The sequence below is a fragment of the Moschus berezovskii genome, chromosome 23 (assembly GCF_049115385.1).
Source record: "Moschus berezovskii isolate FMDL1 chromosome 23, NW_MosBer_1.0, whole genome shotgun sequence".
NCBI lineage: Eukaryota > Metazoa > Chordata > Mammalia > Artiodactyla > Moschidae > Moschus > Moschus berezovskii.
Genome location: NC_142482.1, coordinates 47,918,698 through 47,937,042, shown reverse-complemented (window position 1 = coordinate 47,937,042; position 18,345 = coordinate 47,918,698). Strand labels below are relative to the sequence as shown.

The 18,345-nt window shown below is 39.3% G+C and overlaps 1 protein-coding gene across 6 annotated transcripts in view; it reads left to right on the top strand.

The window, feature by feature from the left end:
• The window catches only part of CDKAL1 (CDKAL1 threonylcarbamoyladenosine tRNA methylthiotransferase), a 599,197-nt gene that overhangs the window by 503,609 nt on the left and 77,243 nt on the right, over positions 1-18,345 (top strand). The window contains exon 14 of one of the 6 annotated variants that reach the window (XM_088831307.1): positions 1,816-17,374. The exons of the other annotated variants lie outside the window; for them this stretch is intronic. Coding sequence (XP_088687433.1) covers positions 1,816-1,944 — 129 coding nt within the window. The 3' untranslated portion in view covers positions 1,945-17,374. Of the gene's footprint in view, positions 1-1,815; positions 17,375-18,345 lie in introns of those variants that run through there. 6 annotated transcript variants of the gene reach the window in all.

Here is an 18,345-nt window from a genome sequence, read left to right as displayed (position 1 = left end):
CACTTTCACACACTGGAGAAGGAAATGGCAACCCACTCCAGTGTTCTTGCCTGGAGAGTCCCAGGGACGGGGGAGCCTTCTGGGCTTCCGTCTATGGGGTCACACAGAGTTGGACACGACTGAAGTGACTTAGCGGCAGCAGCTTCCCAGGTGGCTTAGTGGGAGAGAATCCTCCTGCCAGTGCAGGAGACATGGGAGATGCAGGTTTGATCCCTGTGTCAGGAAGATCACCTGGAGAAGGAAATGGCAACCCACACCAGTATTCTTACCTGGGAAATCCCATGGACAGAGGAACCTAGTGAACTACATCCATGGGATCCCAAAAAGTCAGACACGACTGAGCACTCAGACACGACTGAGCACACACATGCACACAGTGTATGGATGTCGTTCCCAATTTGATGGGGATATTTATAAAATTCAATTCAGATTGTGTTAATCCCCTGCATGAAATACTTCCACAGCCCTGAGTCACTTACAGAATAAAGCCCCAGAGAGATAGCTAAGGCCCTTTCTGGCTGGTTGTGCCTTCCTTTTTCCTCCTTCTCCAGCCCTCCCAGGTCCGACAGATTTATATGCCTCTCCGAGATACCCCACACTCCTGCCCCCCATGTCTCTATACTCCCTGTTCTCAATTTCTGGGAGCTGCTCCTCTTTCATTTCCCTGTTTTATCTTTCCTCTTCCAAACTCAAATCCAGGCACCTCCTCCAGGAAGCCATCCTTGTCTTCTTTCCTGTCCACCTGCTCCCCCAGCCTCCTGGTCCTTCTGTCTCCCCTGGATGACTGAACTTTTTGAGGACAGCGTTTGTGTCGGTAAGGTCTGCAGCCCTGAAGGACTAGGGATGGCTGACACACAGAAGATGTCTAATAAACAGTAATTTAAGAGATGGACATAATGGTTTTTCAAGGTCTCATGTCTCATACTCTTGGCTGCTATCTCTGAAGCATCTGTATCTGTGCACGCATGGGAATCCTAAGCTTGTACGGACAAGCGGTGATCCCACTGGATTTCTGTATTTCACATTTAAAATTTATCTTTTCTGTTCCCAGTTATGTTACCTTTATATAAAATGAAGGAGAATGGTTTGAAAGTAGGGTATGCTTTCTTCTGTTACTGAGTGGAGTGTACAAGGGTGTGTTGCCTCTTCCACACCCAAGGTTTACAAATTTGATGGCAAATTAGAATAATGGGGGTGCTTTAAAATGTACTGATGCTTGCATCCGACGTGTCTGCACAACTTGTGTGTGTGTGTTACATTGCTTCCAAATGTTCTATATGAGCGTAACTGGCTTCATTATAAAGTTATGCGTTCCCATCTCAGCTGAGCCCTCAGTCTTATCCTTTCAGCTCCCTTTCTCATTTCTCTTGGCACTTATCCTAAACCTTTTTCACTTTTCTGAGTCCTCCTGTCTCACCACTACCTGTCTCATGCACACACACACACACACACACACGTCTGTCTCATACACACACACACACACACACACACACCAGTCATGAACTGGTCTTCTGTTAATATTGCTCAAACAGAAGACCGAAGTCTACGATTTTGATTTGCTAGTTTTACCCACATTGTACTTCATTTGATAATGTGTCATATCCCTAAGGATCCTAATTGACTTATTGGGTATTTTATTTAAAGTAATGTTGTGAATAACTCAACTCATGCTGACTTAAACGAAGAGACAATTTATATGTATAATTTATCGGCTTCCTTAATTGAACTGTCAAGGTAGATTTTTGCATTAAGCCAGGTTTGATTCAGAACTCACATGGAGTCACCAGTAGCAATCTCTGCTGTGTCACTTGGCAGGGTTTGATGTATCAGCCATCCTCAAGCTCCCCCCACCTTGGAGTTAGCAAAGTGGCTGTGGCAGACCCTCTCCTCACACCACCGAATATAAAGAAGAGAGAAAGCCACTGTCCTGAAATATCCAGCTGAAGTTCCACCAAACCTGATCAGTCTGAATTGTATGTACTTCCCTGACTTGGGGAGCAGTGTGCTTATTGACTTAAGCCAGTCAGCGTTCTCACCCCGGGAGGCAAGGCATGTTGTTAACTCATTCAGACCACATTGGCTGCAGCATGAGAGCTGAGGGGCAATGAATTTCCCAAGGAGTAAAGAATGAATGCAGCTAGGGCAAACAACAAATGTTCACAGTCCCTACATTATCATAATATAGTCTGTCTATAAGGATTTCATCCACATTTGAGCAATGTATATTTAATTTGAAGTGTCATACATGTGGATATAGTAAAATTGCTTAGTCATATTGGACCATTTTGATTTTCTAGTGAGGCGAATGCCAAAACATAGTTATAATGTGCTCTGTTGTTATAAGCAATATAGGAAATCACTCTGTCATTTGAATTTAAGAGTTTAATTTTTTTACAAATAACAAATTGCCCCACTAAATATTAGGATTAGGGTAAAACAGAGTCTGAAGTTGTTGTTGTTCAGTCACACAGTTATGTCTGACTTTGCAACCCCATGGACTGCAGCACGCCAGGCTCCCCTGTCCTTCACCGTCTCCCAGAGCTTGCTCAAACTCATGTTCATTGAGTTGATGATGTCATCCAACCCTCTCATCCTCTGTCATCCCCTTCTCCTGCCCTCAATCTGAAGAACCAACTTCAAGTCAGTGCTTCATCACTTGATGTTGGGTAAATTATTTTGTCTGATCACATCTGCTAGATGCAGATACAACACTTGTCTCATTTATCGCACAGTTATTGTACCAAATGAGGTGATACGTGTTAAAGCATATAATAAAAAGCAAAGTTAATTGTTATTTATTTCACTATTTCATCAGGTTGAGTTTACCTGACCAAAGAAAGTATCATTATCATTAAAATATGATTAAAGTATCATTAAAATATGATTCTCTTTTACTGACACATTGCCTTCATTACTTAAAACCTGTTTTGTTTTTATTTTTTGGCTTTATCTAAAGCTTCAGGGTGGCTTATGTAAAAAGTACATGATACATTTTAGAATAGAATAAGAAGAGCTGTGTTGTTTACCCATAAAGTCTGAGTCATTGCTACAGTTGAGAATAAAAACCTGGGCTTCTGGGAAGCAAAGGCAAATAGATAAACAGCTAAATGCACAGCTTTCATTTTGTAATAACAGAAAGTATATCACTCAGGAGGAGTGACAACCTTTTCTTAGGGCAAATCTCTAAATAGAATATACCCCATCAATCTTCGTGTTAAGGGGCATTGAACAGCATAATGGGCTATTGTACCATCAAATTTATAAAACCCAGTAAGCTTTCAAACTATTTTGGACAGTTTTCAAAAGAGAACACTGAAGCCTGGGATTTAATAGGCCATTTATTAGCTGTGTGACATAAGCAGTTTGGTAAACTTCTCTGAGCCTCAACTTTCTCATCTCTGAAATGGAGATTAAAAAATAGTACCTACCTCATGGGGTTATTATAAGGAATAAAAAGAGAATGTATGTTGAAGAGATTGGTACAGTGCTCTGAATGTTGTATTTAATAAATGTTAAAAAATAAATCCACCAGTAAATTTGTATTGCTATAATTAGATATCTTTTAAAGAATATCAACAGTGACGTAATTTTATGGCAGTTAAAGCATCTGTGTGAGTGGATACTAGAAATATAACCAGGGCCCTTCAACTAGATAAAAATCTAACCAGCTTGAAATCTAAAGGAGAGAAGTGAAAATAATTGTTCACGTTCTCTCTGTGAACTGATAGTTTCTGTTATATGTATATTTTTGAAGTAAGTCATTTTAGTATAGCACTGAGGCACTCCAGGATAGCATAAGAGTGAAAAGCCTGTGCTGTGAAGGGTCAAAAAGCTAACTAACATGTGTGAACCCAAAGTAGACCTCATAATTGACATTTTCACTGACAGTACCTGCCTTAGAATGCTGCTGAGATGTGTGTTGCCATATCAGCATATTGCAGCCTAGTTGTTGTGGTCCAGCCATTCCTTTGTATAATCGGTATTGTCTTGCAGGATGCTAACTCTAGTTTACCATTTCCCCCACCCCAACCCCAAAAAAGAACAAGGAAAAAAAAATTAATTGTACTGATAACTGTAGATAGAATCCAAAATAAGATTACTTCGATTATTTTACATGCTAATACATTGGCAGTAGATGGTTTTTACCTTTATCCCTTAAATAGTCAAAGTAATGGGGTATATATTTAGAAGCATTAATGTTAACACTGAGAGGAATTGTTAAGGTCAAACTAATAAGCGGTTCCTTCTTTTTTCTTTCTTTTTAATTTAGATATGAAAACTATGGCCCACAGGGGTTACGTGCCCTGGTAGTTAGCTAATTAATGATAAAACTCTTCCTTACAGTGAGATTTGCCAACTCCTAGTCTGAGAGGCCTTTCACCTCACCACAAGGTGCTTTGGAGATTTGGGGGCATACTTTTGTTTGTAGCTATTACTGATTTTCAATATTTGCATTCTACAGAATAAGAGCTTCCTTTTTTCTAATTACTCTGAAATTCAGACCTTCAGTGAACTCCACATTTTAGCAAACTGGACTTAACAATCTAAGCCCTTCAGGTTGATGTGCGGTTGACTTGTGAATGTGACTTTGCAGGTGACTTAGCCTTTGATCATAACACACCCACTGTTCTCGGGTTACCTAGGCCGCTTTGGGATTTCTGTGGAAGGAAGCAGCTGTGGTGGCCCTCTTGGCTTTTCTTCTGATAGAAGGTCACAGAATTGGCCAGGCTAGTTGGTAAACCTTCGGTTCCCTGGCAGACCTCTCCATAGCCCAAAGAATACAGTGGTTAGGGCTGAGAGAGGACGGTGTGACAGAAATCACCAGTGCCAAGACAGCAAGGACCCACCACTTAGAAGTAAACTTGATTTCTCTGTTATAAGCCCTCAGTCTCTTCTCCCTGGTTTGCCCTCTGCAATAGCTCCCTGCCATGGTGGACTGAGAAAGAGTGTGTTCTCAAAGAGTACCTAGCCATACAGAGTCGGCTTCTGCCTGTGCGGAGTTCAAAAAGCGGTTACAAAATAGCATATTCAGTATAATGCAATGTGAGGTATCAGTGCTTCTGAATTGTCTCCCTTTTATATAATATGATTTCTCTAAGAGGAGTAAAAGGAGTAAATATTCCTTTCCTTTCAGAAGTCTTTGACTGGGCTGGAGAAAATTTGGATGCCTCTAGATTTTTCAGACTCTGATTTTTTTTATCTGTATTATCTCCTTTAAATATAAACACCACTGAATTTTGGAACTACCAATGGAGGACAGATACTGTCTTTGGGGCTGTTTATCTCCATAACATAGAGTTCTGGAAGGATATACCATTTATTTATCAGTTTAATTTCCACTTTCTTGTTGGCCCTTTTTGATGGTATGATGTTGTATGTGTTGATCACAACTATTTTCTTTTTTTTTTTCTAATGGAGAGCAATTTATTTACTATATGCATAAGTTAACCTTAAAAAAAGGTCACAACTATTTTCTATTCATCTATTACCATGCATCTTCATTACTTTGGTGTGGTCCATGCTGTTCTGTGTAGAACAGAAAGTCACCATAAATAAGTCAAAAGGAGCTTGACAAACCACCCAATATTCAAGTTTTAGTAGACGTCAAACAGAAACATTTCACGGGAGGGAATTACTCAGAAAGGTAAATGTTGTTCAACTTTCCTGACACTGAAAAATTTAAATGAAAACTAGATGGCTACTCTAAAATGCTTTTGATCAGTTCAGACTGTTTAGTTCTTTACATTAAAGTTTCACTGATTTGAGATAGTTTCCAGGGAGACTTGATACTGTATTAGTCATATCCTGAACTAAGAAGGTATAGACACGTCTGTTTAACATGTACTCGTACATAATATTACAATAGTTACTAATTCAGCATCAGCCTGCAAAACAGTCATAATGTATGCAGGGTCAAAATTAGTGAAAAATATTTATTTTTAAATAAGGGAATATTTAGTTTATACTAAAATAATAATGGATAATAAATACATAATCTTGAAAGCTATTACCTTCAAGTAATCTCAACTGATTTCAAAGAATTAGACAAATTCAGTATTCCAAGGAAAGAGCATCTTTGATTCATTTTATGAGTAGATAAGAGTGACACATTTTCTAAGACATCAATAAGACTTTAAAAAGGAAATGTGGTTATTTAACCACAGAACAATTCTTAACCTAGCCAGTAATTAAAGTAGTACAAATTTAAATTATAATAAAGTATTATTTTCACCTATAAAATTATGAAGACTTTTAAATAGAGACTACCAAGTGCTGAATGAGAACATAAATTTTAGAGCCCTGAAATTTGTATCATTTAGCGCAGCAATTCTGCTTCTGAAAATCTATTCCAAGGAAATATTTCTTAAGACAGAAACACCACTTTTCACAAAAATGTTCACTGTATTATTAATGATAATAGGAAAGAGAAAGAGAAAAAACTCAAATGTTTGCCATTAAGGAAATTAATTATATAAGTAAATCATAATATATAAGTGCAGTGGAATAATACCCAGCTGATAACTGTTATTTACACAGAATTTATAACAGTGTAAGAAATGGTCATATTATTACGGGAAGGATGGTAACAGAATTTTACATAACTTTGCATGTTAGTCCTGGTTTAAAGCAACAAAATATTGAAAATAGAAACATAAAAAATTTAAAAATCTCCTAAGTACTGCAATTCTATTTAAAGTCTTAATTGTGTAAATATGCATAATCACTTCTTTTCCCATTATTGCTACAAAAGTTAAAGTAGGCTGTTCTCTTTCCAAATTATCTCACATGTCCATCTATGAAGGTCATAATATAATTTTTATCTTTAGATGGAAATATCTTTAGATACATTTAAGTTTTCCAAATATTTTTATTTCCACGAGCCTTTTAAATTTGTGGTTTCAACATATTTAAATATCTCATTTTGCTGCATAACTCTTCTGGAAGGAGTATACATTTCCTGGAATTTTCTCCTTGCCTGTACATCAGTCTCCCTCCTCTAAATTCTAGAAAATTAGAATTCCGAGATGGTATTTCAGTGGCTATTACATATATTTGTTTAAATTTTTTTTTCCTAGTCCTGCAATGCATGGGGATTATTTAACATTTTCTAAGCACACATGATCCATTTACAAAAACAAAGCACCTTGTGTTTCTGTAGTTATTTTTATGTAAAGCTATTAAAAGAACAGGAAACATCTTTCGACCACCTTTCTGCCTACAACTGCCCCCAAAATAGTCATTAGTATTAAACATAACAGAGACTAAAATTGTTTCCCATAGAACTGTGGAGAAAGGCTGCAAAGTAATACTGAAGCATTTGGGGTTATTTATAATAAAGTCTGTGCTAGAGAAGCAGGACGCCAGCTCACGTGTCAGGCAGACCGTGGCAGCTGCTGTGTTGCTGCGTGGCACCGTCCCATCCCAAATCAGATGGGAAATGGATGCTGTTTGACAGATACTGTCATCAGGGCAAACATTATTAAAATAATGAAAAAGCTTCCGAATTTCTTTTTTGTTACCCTTAAGGACAGACTGGTTGTTGGGGTTTTCCCAGCTCTGATGCTCAAGGGCTCCAGCGACGAATGCCCGCACCAGATTTTGTATCCCGCCAAGCCTGAGCTGCGACTTTTTATCCCAGTGGGACAGTGCAGCTATGTTCCTGGCATTTTCTGCCTATTACCAGTTAGGGTCTGTGAACAGCGTCTCCATTTGTGAGAACCTCATTGTGGAGAGCACGCAGTGGTCTTTTCATTTTGATTGATGGTTCTAGTTCTGCACCATCTGGCTTCTGATAGGCTGCATTAATCATATCCTGAACTAAGAAAGTGTAGACACGTCTGTTTAATATGTACCCATACATAATGTAACATTAGTTATTCATTCAGCTTGCAAAACAGTCATAATGTATGCAAGGTCTTTATATAGTAAAGCATAAATATTAATATGCGACCCATTAATGCTGTTTTTGCTTGTGCTAACCTCCCACTAGTACATTTGTTTGTGAAGGCTGAGGAATTAAGAGAAAGAGGCCATATGCACATTTACACGAACATATATAGTTTTGCTGATGTCGCCTATGAATTTAGAGCGCAATTTAGAGCGCTGCATGCTTATAGTACTTATCTTGCCCGTGTTTACTTTGTATCTCTCTCTAACTGCTTCTTAAAATGCAGGTTAAAGGCAGGCTGCAACACAGATTCACTTTTTCTCCTGTGAACTGCTTGCATCCAATGTAGGTCATCTGTTTGCTGGGATCGCTGGGGTTGTATGTGGCCCGCTCTTTTGTGCTGCCTCTGGCTGGGCCCACCTTTGACACACTTTGTCTCCTGCTGTGTCATAACACCAAAGGGAAAAAAGAGAGGATAGAAATTCTCAAGTCTGAGGAAGTTGTTCCAGATCCCAGACTATCGTACTTCTCAGTAGCTTAAATTTTGTTTTAGAAATTTGCTAGGCCCTTTCCAGTGAAGAGAGATTTAGTGTGTATTAATCATAATCATTTCAGCACCTCGAGGAGGGAGGGTAAAAGAGGATTTAAATTCTCTTGGGAAGTTCCCTTGTACACAATTGCAAGAGCATATTTCTTAAGGTAGCAAATTAAAACCATAACTTCGTAAAACACATTTTGTGTTTTATTAATTATATTTTATTCTAACAGCACCGTATTCCTCAGTGGTTACATCTTCTTAACGTGTGCCTTAAATTCTAAGGATGTATTTTAATGAATCCTACTCCTGAAGAAAGAGTGAAGGTTAAAGCCTCACTTTAACCTTGCATACAACTTGGGTTGTATGCAAAATACAACCCAAACTCCTAACAGGGCTCAGGCTGATACTGTGTTTTTTTGTTGAGAAAGACGTAAACTGCAGTTTCTGTTTGAAACATCATTTCATTGAGGTCTAATGTGTCACATGAGCACTATGAGCAATACCAATAGAAATTGTATAAAATGTAATCCATGGGTCCAAATGGACATCTGAAGGATTTATGATATTAAGGTAACATTATCTATAAAGCTAGGAAAAAGTAGTTTTTAAGACTTAAAACAGTAACAAAATATTCATCTCATCTGTTTCTTATTTTAAAGCTATTTTAAGCTATTTCATCCAGCAATTTACATCCTATTATTACTTAATTTATTCCATTAATTGCTTTCAAAAGATACACTCAACTGCCAAGAACACTGCATTGAAAAACTAGAGAGCAGGAAAATCTGTGATAAACGGGACTATGGCCATGAGAACGCCGATGTAGTTCTAGGAGTTTGTGAAAAGCTCTGACTTTACTAAGGGAAGGCAGGGCTCATGTCTTGGCAGTGCCAGTCAGCTAGCTGAACAGCATTGAAAATGGGTTCAAAGTGGCCAGCCTGTTTCCAGTAATTTACATCCCGTTAATACTTAATTCATTCTATTAATTGATTTTTAAAAATACACTCAACTACTAAGAACAGTACATTGAAAAACTAGAGAGTAGAAAATACATAATCATCCTTCTCATACGTAATAGTCTCACTAAGCTTTTTATCTAAAAAAGAAATATCTTTAATTCAAACCTGATTTATTATCTTGAACATGGTTTGTGAGGGTCAAATGGTATAATGTGCATGTGTTAACTTTTAAATACATGAGAAATATATGTATTATAATTTACGTCGATGAAACTTCCCTGGATTTCATCTGTTATATTCATGAGAGTTTGCACAGTGATACATACCCATCCTACATCACAGTAAATTTAAAAACCAGTGAAATGATGAACACATGTGTTTCCTGGTGCCTGGGTTCCTTCTCTTGTATAAAATCCCTTTAGAGTTTACAGCAGAGGTTGAAAACTTTTCCTGTAAAGGACCATATGCTAGTGAAATAAAACATAATTTAATTCCTTCTTCAAGCAACATCTAAACTATTGGACTGTGCTTCTTTAAAATTAAGGACATTCATCCTGAAGCTTGGACAGGACTGAAATGGTAGGGCTTTTGAGCAAAACATTTCATTGGTTCAGAAAGGCAGTGCCAGAAAGACAGCTTTCTAAGCGCAGTGCTTCACTTCTCTCTCGGAGAACCGGGCCCTGCAGAGAGAGGGCACGAACAGATGGACAAGTTACAGACTAGACAGCTCTCCCCTTCCTCCACGACTCATCGTTAAGACTTTATTCCAAAGGCAGTAAAGTCCCAGAGTGCCAAATAAACCTCTTTCAAACAGTAAATACAAGAACACAAGTGACTTTTAAATCTGTAACTTTTTAATGAATCTACACTATTCTGTTTGGGCATTATCATGAATATATAAACGTTTATTTGTTATTGAATTTTAGACACTTTTTATGTCCCAGCTTGTTGGAGGGATGTGTATGGTTCTGCAAATAAGGAAAAAATAAATTCCATTCAAGGCTTGATTTTGTGTTTGCTCTGACTTTGGATGAAATCAGGTGCCTCTGTGCACTGAGTCTAGTATCACAGGGTGGATTTTAATGTCTGTAAACATTAAGTCTTACCCTGATGCCAGCTTTGTCCCCGTTTAGCTCAAGACTCAGAAATCATTATGTGAAATTTTATAAATTTGCAGTTGTTTGTTCAGTCGCTGTTAGCAAGGCACTGGAAACAAAGAATCATATAGGCCAAGGTCTCAACACTTGGTGTGCTGAGGAGGAGAGAGGTGAGCAGCTAATTTTAATTCTAACAGCCACACCAAGTGCCACTCAGACCACTGTATTCAATGACTCTGTTATAGTAATATTGTTCACAGCAAGCTACAGATACAGTTCAAAGGAGCCACATTGTATGAGGCTTTGAAAGCAGAAGGAATTCTGTACCAGCTTCACACCTGAAGACAGTTGTGGGGATCAAGGCTCATTCATTATTTGATTCAGGTCAATGTATTCCTCATTCTCCTAAGTCCTAAAATTACCCCCATTTCCCCCCTAAAACTCATATTTAGAAGTTTATTTAAAATTGTTGTGGCCCTTGTGTTCATTCACCAAGAGGGTAATGGTCCCAGTGTACCTCTTTGGGTTTCTACATCCAGCTTAAATTGTAACCAAAGAACCAGCATGTACCTGTGCAGATAACTTCCCAGTGCTTTTTCCTTGATGGAGGAAATACTCTCATATATTATGTCTTTTGATGCTATCTCAAATCACAAAGATAATACTGAGGGATTGCTTCCTAGCTCTCTCTTCTCTACCACAGTGGATTGTTTGCCCTTGTATCTTCCCCAAGGTCTCCAAGGTTATTGATAGTCCAGACTGGTGTCTACCATTTCCACCCCCTCACCCCCACCCCTGACTAATGTGCGCCCTGCACCACATCCGTAGACGTGGAGTAAGTGCACTGACTGGAATAAAAGCCGAAAACTATTGGGAGGAGCTGGAGAATGGGACAGTCATGCATTATGCAGGGTTTGTCAGCATTAATGTGAACAAAAGGTCATCAAGGCTCGTTTACAATAGGGAAGGAACATTGTCTCTGTAGAATTCTACATGTCATAGTTAACCTGGTTTGCGGTAATTATTTAGTTTCACGTTGAAGATACCCATTCTTGCTATTAAAAAAAATTGCTAGCTATTTTCGATAATAGTTGATCAACCTGTGTATTAGTTATGAGTTATTTCAATTATTTACAACCTGCACTTGACCTTCACTGCCAAAGGTGGATTTATAATATTAAAGAAAGGAACTACTCCTAACTTACCTTCCTTTTCAATCTGTTACCTATTTTCAAACTATTTTCCAAAGGTAGTTTAAGCATGAAAAAGTCTTGAAATGGTAAGTAGACTGAAGTCTTCTAAATATATGAGATATTTATCTTTTGAAAGTCTTCATTTTTATGATGTAGGGTTTTTTAAAAAAATAAAACACATACAAAAATGTGAATTGGTTTTCTTTTCCTAAGCAATAATTTTGCTAGAATTCTTCATTAAAAGAATCTATTCACAGGGCATAATGACGGCATAATGGCTGTTAAAGCTCGTTTTTTTCAGATGCCAGAAAAACAAAATACTGAAAGGAAAGCTTCTTGCATGGTTAATAGAAAGGTTAGACAAGATAGGAAGACGCTTGTCAGAATCAAATAATATATAGGCCAAGGTGCCCCTATTTTTCTTAAGAGTGGAAAGTCTTAATATCATAGCTATTTAGCTTTTCCTTCCACATCTATTGTTTATAAACATTCCTAGAACAGCTCCATATAACGTCCACATGTGCCCTGTTCTCCTCACAGATCCTCCTCCCTTCTCTCAGCCTCATTTCAGTTTCATTCTTGCTGTTTTATTCATTTTCCTCTCTCTCCCTTTAACATTAGCAAAGCAATTCACGTTCAAATGTGTTACTAGGACCATATTTTTATTTTAAATGATGCTTGATGCCCTTAACCCCAGAAGATCTGTGTAGATACTTTATTGCCATCTCAGTTTTGTTATGCAAAAGAAAACAATTTCTCCAAAGTCAATAGCTCAGCCATAGTAACCAACATTATCAGGGGGTGTGTGAGTTTGGAGGAAACCATTATTTAACATTTCAACCCAGGCAACCACAACCCAAAGCTTTTTAAATGCCCATCCTTTAGTGAACATATTTTTTTCCCCATTTCTATAATCTAAATTTGGCAAAACCTCTGGGCAGCATAGCGGATAGGAGAAAGAGCAAGTAATCTGAAGGTTAGGTGAACCTAGCTTGGAAAGTGCATTTTCTCCTTTACTATCTGTGAAATGTTGGGTGCATTTCCTAGTCTGTCTGACTATTGGTCATCTGTAAACTGGGGGAGCACAGAGTCTAATTGTGAGAAATGAACCTCTCAAAACAACTGATTCATTGTACATAAGTACTCATAAAGTCTCTTACCCATTTCCTTTCCCTTCCTGCTAAACAATTACTATTTAATATGCTCAGGAGTCTAGACACTTAGATATACTGAATTATTGAATATTTTCATGTTGTATTTCTCACGCCTTTCCATGGCAAAATACATCGTAATGAAAATACGCACGCATCATGGCTTGACTCAGGCAAGGCCATTTTTATACATAAATTCAAAGTCCAGCCCAGACCTGGAGAAGGTTGTGAAGTCAAGTTTGCCTCTTCTGGCAATCCTTCCCCTTTTCCTCTCTGCCTGATCTGCTCATTGCTCCCAAGCTCCTCCACCTCTCACAGTCAAGCCACTTGCAGGAAAGAATATGCTAAACAGGTCCATTACCAGGTATAAATTATTGAAAAGGGTCAATGTGAGACTCTCCCTGGCTACTCTCATTTTAATAGAAGAGGCAAGGACTCAAGCCCAAGTATTCGTAACTAATTGTTGACTCACCTGTGTTAACGAACCTTCTTATTTTCTAACAGACTTTCTGGAACTGATCAATTATGCAGGCTATGAAAATGATAACTTGAAATTAGCCTTCTCCCCAGTGGGAGGTTACTTTTGATGACTATGATCCCAGCAAAGAGAGCCGCAAATCACTTGGCAGCTATCCCTTTCAGGCAAAGCCCATATCACTTTGTGACCGTGTAGTTCAGGGAAATGCAGTGTCATCGAGGAAGAGAACTGGTGTGAAGAGAGGATGGCGCAGCAGCACAGTGACCCGAAGGAGTTATTTCTGGTCACCAGCGTGTCCTAAGAAGGACATGACAGCACTGGAGAAGGCAGAGAAAATCAACTTCCACCTTCAGCACAAAATCAGTTTAGTGTGTCTTTTCTTAAAATCGTCACTTATGGAGAATACAGGAAAATCATGTTAATTGTTAGGATATATGTTACAGGCAAGAATAACTTTGTCTCCTCTTATGTAAATTAAAATTGCGTCTTCTCCAAAATCCCTAATAAGGGAGAGACTGGGAAGACTGGTAGGGAGTTGTTGGTAATCTCTGCTTTTTGCTGACTCTCTGTTTCTCTGTTGCACTTCTCTGATAGAGGATGTGGTCAGATATGAAAGATCAAGGAGAAGGAGTAAAGAGGAATCCACTTAATTGCTAAATGTTCCCATGAAACATATGAATAATACTCTTGTCGAGCACTGGATTATATACCGCCTTGTGTGTATGCTTAATTATGTCTTGGCAACTAGATTATAAATTTCTCATGGATAGAGGCCATGTCTTACATTTTCAAATGCTTTAAAGGAAACTAGGCCAGAGGTTGACTTTTAATAGGTTCTAAGTAGATACTTGATGAGTGGAATTGGATTTACGGTAAAGTTACTTACAGATTCCCCCCTATGTAGAGGCCAGATGTAAACACTGGAGGAATCTGATGTGATTTTTCTTGGGAAAAACCTAGATGTGACTGATGTGATTTTCCTTGAACACATGTTTTAGGATCACACTTTTAATTCAGACTAATTGGTTCCACTGCATCTTCTTAAGAGACTTAGCCACTTCTTGACCAAATAATGTGTCTACCTGAAGTTCTCAACCAGGGTTGCTGTCATACTATGATGGTGTCCTGACACGTGGTACTAGGGGTCGGGGATGCTCAACATCCTGAGTGTTGCTCAGCATAGCCCTGCACAGCATAAACGTGGTCACGCACTCATAGGAAGCACTGCATTCCCTACTTTTCCCTTCCTCCTATTCACACCTCATGTTCACGCCTTGCCGCTTATCCGCTGTGTCTAAGCTTTACTCCCCTACTTGATTCTCAATCATGCCAAACTTCGTCTGCTTCGTTATCTTTGCAGGTTCTGTTTCCTCTGCTCTTGCCCTGTGTTCTCCTCTAACGAATGTCTCCTAACCCACTGGGACTCAGCTCAGGCACCAGCTCTTCCAGGAAGCCTTTGCTTGTTTCACACCCAGACTGGCATAAGTGGCACTTTCATATGTGTCCATCCTTCTGCCGTGACGTGTATCCCCATGAAATTGTGGTTATGGGTTTGTTTCCTGTCTCTCTTATTAGACTGAAATCTACTTAAGAACAAGTTGGATGCCCCAGGATCTCACCCGAGTGCCTGATACATACTAAGCACTTCATGAAGAATTTTTTGAATGAGTGAATCAATCAGTGCAATTTTCACACAGGAATGAGTTCATTCAGCAAATATTTATTGTGTCCCTTTCCAAACTAGGAAGAGCCTTTGCCATGAGGCATACGAGGGTATCATTCCCGTTGGCATCGTGGACGGCGAGGGAAGGGAAGAGGTCAGGATAAAGGATGGAAAATTATCCTTCCAGTGGGGCCAGCTCAGGTTTGATTCTCTCACTAGCTCTGGGACTGTGCGTGGGACCCAAGAGCATTGGAAGCCTCGCCCATGCTATTCTAAGTGAGATCATCAGATCCAGCAGGTCCTCAAACATTTTGATCTCAGAGGAGCTAGGTACAGAAGTGGGAGGAAGCATTTAAGAATTTGACAGAGTAATTTATGAGTCGATTGGTTCCTGATGCATCTGAAATATTTTTCAGAAAGGAAGAAAGGAAAGAGGGGCAAATTTTTTTTAAGCTGCTCTTCACCTCAGGTATTCGAGCATCATTAGTCCAGGCAATCTCAGAATTGTGATGAATTTGTTTCACACCAGACTTCAAGTTGGGTGATGCCAAAGCAGGAACTTCCTGCTAATTCTCACCTTCCTTTCCTCCCCTCCCGGCAAGGGACTAGTGAACTTGAGACAGAGCCAAGGGGTTAGAATTAGGGGCCTCTCTGAGTACCTAGGGCTTTCCTCATAGCTCAGTCAGTAAAAAATCTGCCTGCAATTTAGGAGACACGAGTTCAATCCTTGGGTTGGAAAGATCCCCTGGAGAAGGGCATGGCAACCCACTCCAGTATTCTTGCCTGGAGAATCCCATGGACAGAGGAACCTGGTGGGCTATAGTCCATGGGGTCATCAAGCAGAAAACCAACAGAAAAGAAAGAAAGAATTTGTGTGGATCAAGTCAACCTGTCAGGAGTTTCAGGAGAGCTGAGACTCCACAGAAATTGGGATACTCCATTTTCACTTCAAGCAGCACGGTTTAGCACACCTAATTTCAGCTCCTACCTCCTAGTGAGCTAGTGGCCACCGATGTACCCTCCACCCTGACAATGATTTAGCTCAAGAACTAAGTGAGACTGGCTAGATTCATCAGCTGAGAATTCTCATTAGCAGCAACTGAGCAGGTTATGGGAGGTGCCTAGGATATGAAGAGCTCTGTGCCAGGTATTACGAAGATTCAGAGGTGAACAGTTGTGTTGACAATTTGAGCCAAAGCATGGGCCAGAACACAGATAAAATGCTGTCAGAGAAACAGGAAGTACAAATTGTAGTAAGATATTCGTAATGAATAAACATGAACTAGTTTGTGTGCAGATTAAAGCAAGAAAACATTATTTTTTACAAAATTCTTGCAAAAAGTCAGAGACAGGAATGGCAGTGGTACATTTATTGACTGTTAAATGAGAAACAGTATGACCCTCATAAAGATTGTTTATGTGTGATGGGGTAGAAGTGCCGCATGACAAAACTCGTAAGCTTTCCTCACAAGAGTTCTAACTAGGAAAAAAAAAATTCCTGCCAGACAGCATGTCTGCTTTGTTTGGAATAGCAACATAAATATCTAATTTGCCTTGTTACAGAGAAGAATGCATGATCCAGCAGCCTGTAGCCAACCGAATAATCATTCCATCAGGCCGAAAATGTCGGGAACATAATTAATTTGCTGATTCGGCCTAATCCTTATTTTCCAATGAAGAAGCAATAATCTGTAAATTCATATTTCATTTAGTCATATTTTATTTTTTAGAAGTTCAAAACAATTTTGCCAAGACATCAAAAATAAGAGCAACCAGGGTAGGTCAATATACCCTTAGTTGGGGAAGTTGAAAACACACACAGTAATAAATTTCTAGAAGTTTGTTTTTCTTTGAATATATCTCTGTTTTATATGGGTTGTTTTTTTGTATTTTCGTGTGTCTGTAAGGATGACTCATGTCTCATGAGTGCAAGGTGGGACCATGTCAACCTTTAATATTAGCATTTCCTCCCCAAAGCTCTGCTGTTCATTTTTCAATGGCAGAAAAACGAGGGTGACTAACAGCTCACACAAAAGCTTTGTGTTTGTTTTTAAACAAAATCAGCTTGATGTTATTTAAATTAGAACTTGATATTTTGCTTCTTAAATTTGTCAGCCTTTCATTTTTTTTTTCAGCCGGTGTCTTGCTAGGTGTTTCAGTTTTCTGGTGCAGTTGTAATAAGTGAAAGCAAATACATTTTTATTAAACCATAAAAATGATCAACTATGCACTCTTCTAGAGAAGGCTCATGTGCAGCGTAATTGTTTAATCCTGTTTTCTCTCCACACAGAGTCAACCTGAAAGACTATTGATTGTACCAAACCCCATTTCTTAATGCCATATTTCTCCAGGCTGTGTCCCCAGGGACCCTCGTCAGGAGGGTAATTGTGTGTCTTGCTGCTTTCTCTTGAACGCCCAGTGACAGGCCGTCTGGAATAGCTCAGGTCATAGAAGAGTGCACTTCCCCATGCTGACCGGCCTGCTGTCTATCACGGAGGAGGCACACCTCTTCATGGGTGGCTACGTGAAAAGGTGGGAAACACCAACATTTTAGTCGGCATATTCAGAAAAGAAAAGCATACCTTGCTAGGTAAAGTTTTAATTTTGCCTTCATTTATAGAGATGTGCCAAAATCATCCTAGTAATTACTTTCATTTGTATAGTACTCTACACAAGGCACCACCAAGCCCTGTTCTCTTGAATCAGTTAATTTCACTTCCTTGAGCCTCAGTTTTCTGATCTGTGGGGGGAAAAAAAGAATGGGCATAAAGTTGCAAATGGTCCTCTTAACCCCACCGAACTATGAAGGTCAAATGATGTAGAGTTCAGTCAAGCAAGTGTCGGGTATCTTCCCCTTGGCTCGAGTGCAGTTGCCTACATCCATTAACAACTGTTTCTAAGCAACCACCTGCTGGTAGGGTCTGAGCCATGAGCGGAGAGCCCATTGTCTCGCAGGCTCTAGGAATGGATTCTATGATGGGGCGGGTCACTCTGAATCACCTGTCAGTTCTTCAAAATGAAGGAAACGGGTGCAGGCAAGCTGGGACCCCAGTGAGGAGGCAACCCAGGAGAATGCCCACCATCACTTCACATTATTTTCTGAGACTTTTCTGTTTCAAGTATTCTTTCTTACTCTCAATCAGAGATTTACACACGGTGGCTTCAACCTCATGAAGGGACCGACATTAGCTCTCCACTTTCCCTAGGCTTGAGCGCTAGCTGGTCATGTCCCCTTCAGTTGCCTGGAGCCCTGAAGATTTTAACATCTTCCATGTGTTTCTGTGAGGTCTGCAGAGCTAAGTATGCAGGACTCTTGTACACGTACCGGAGTCACAGCCTCTCTTCCCAGGCAGTTACGTTTTTCTTCTCAGAACAATG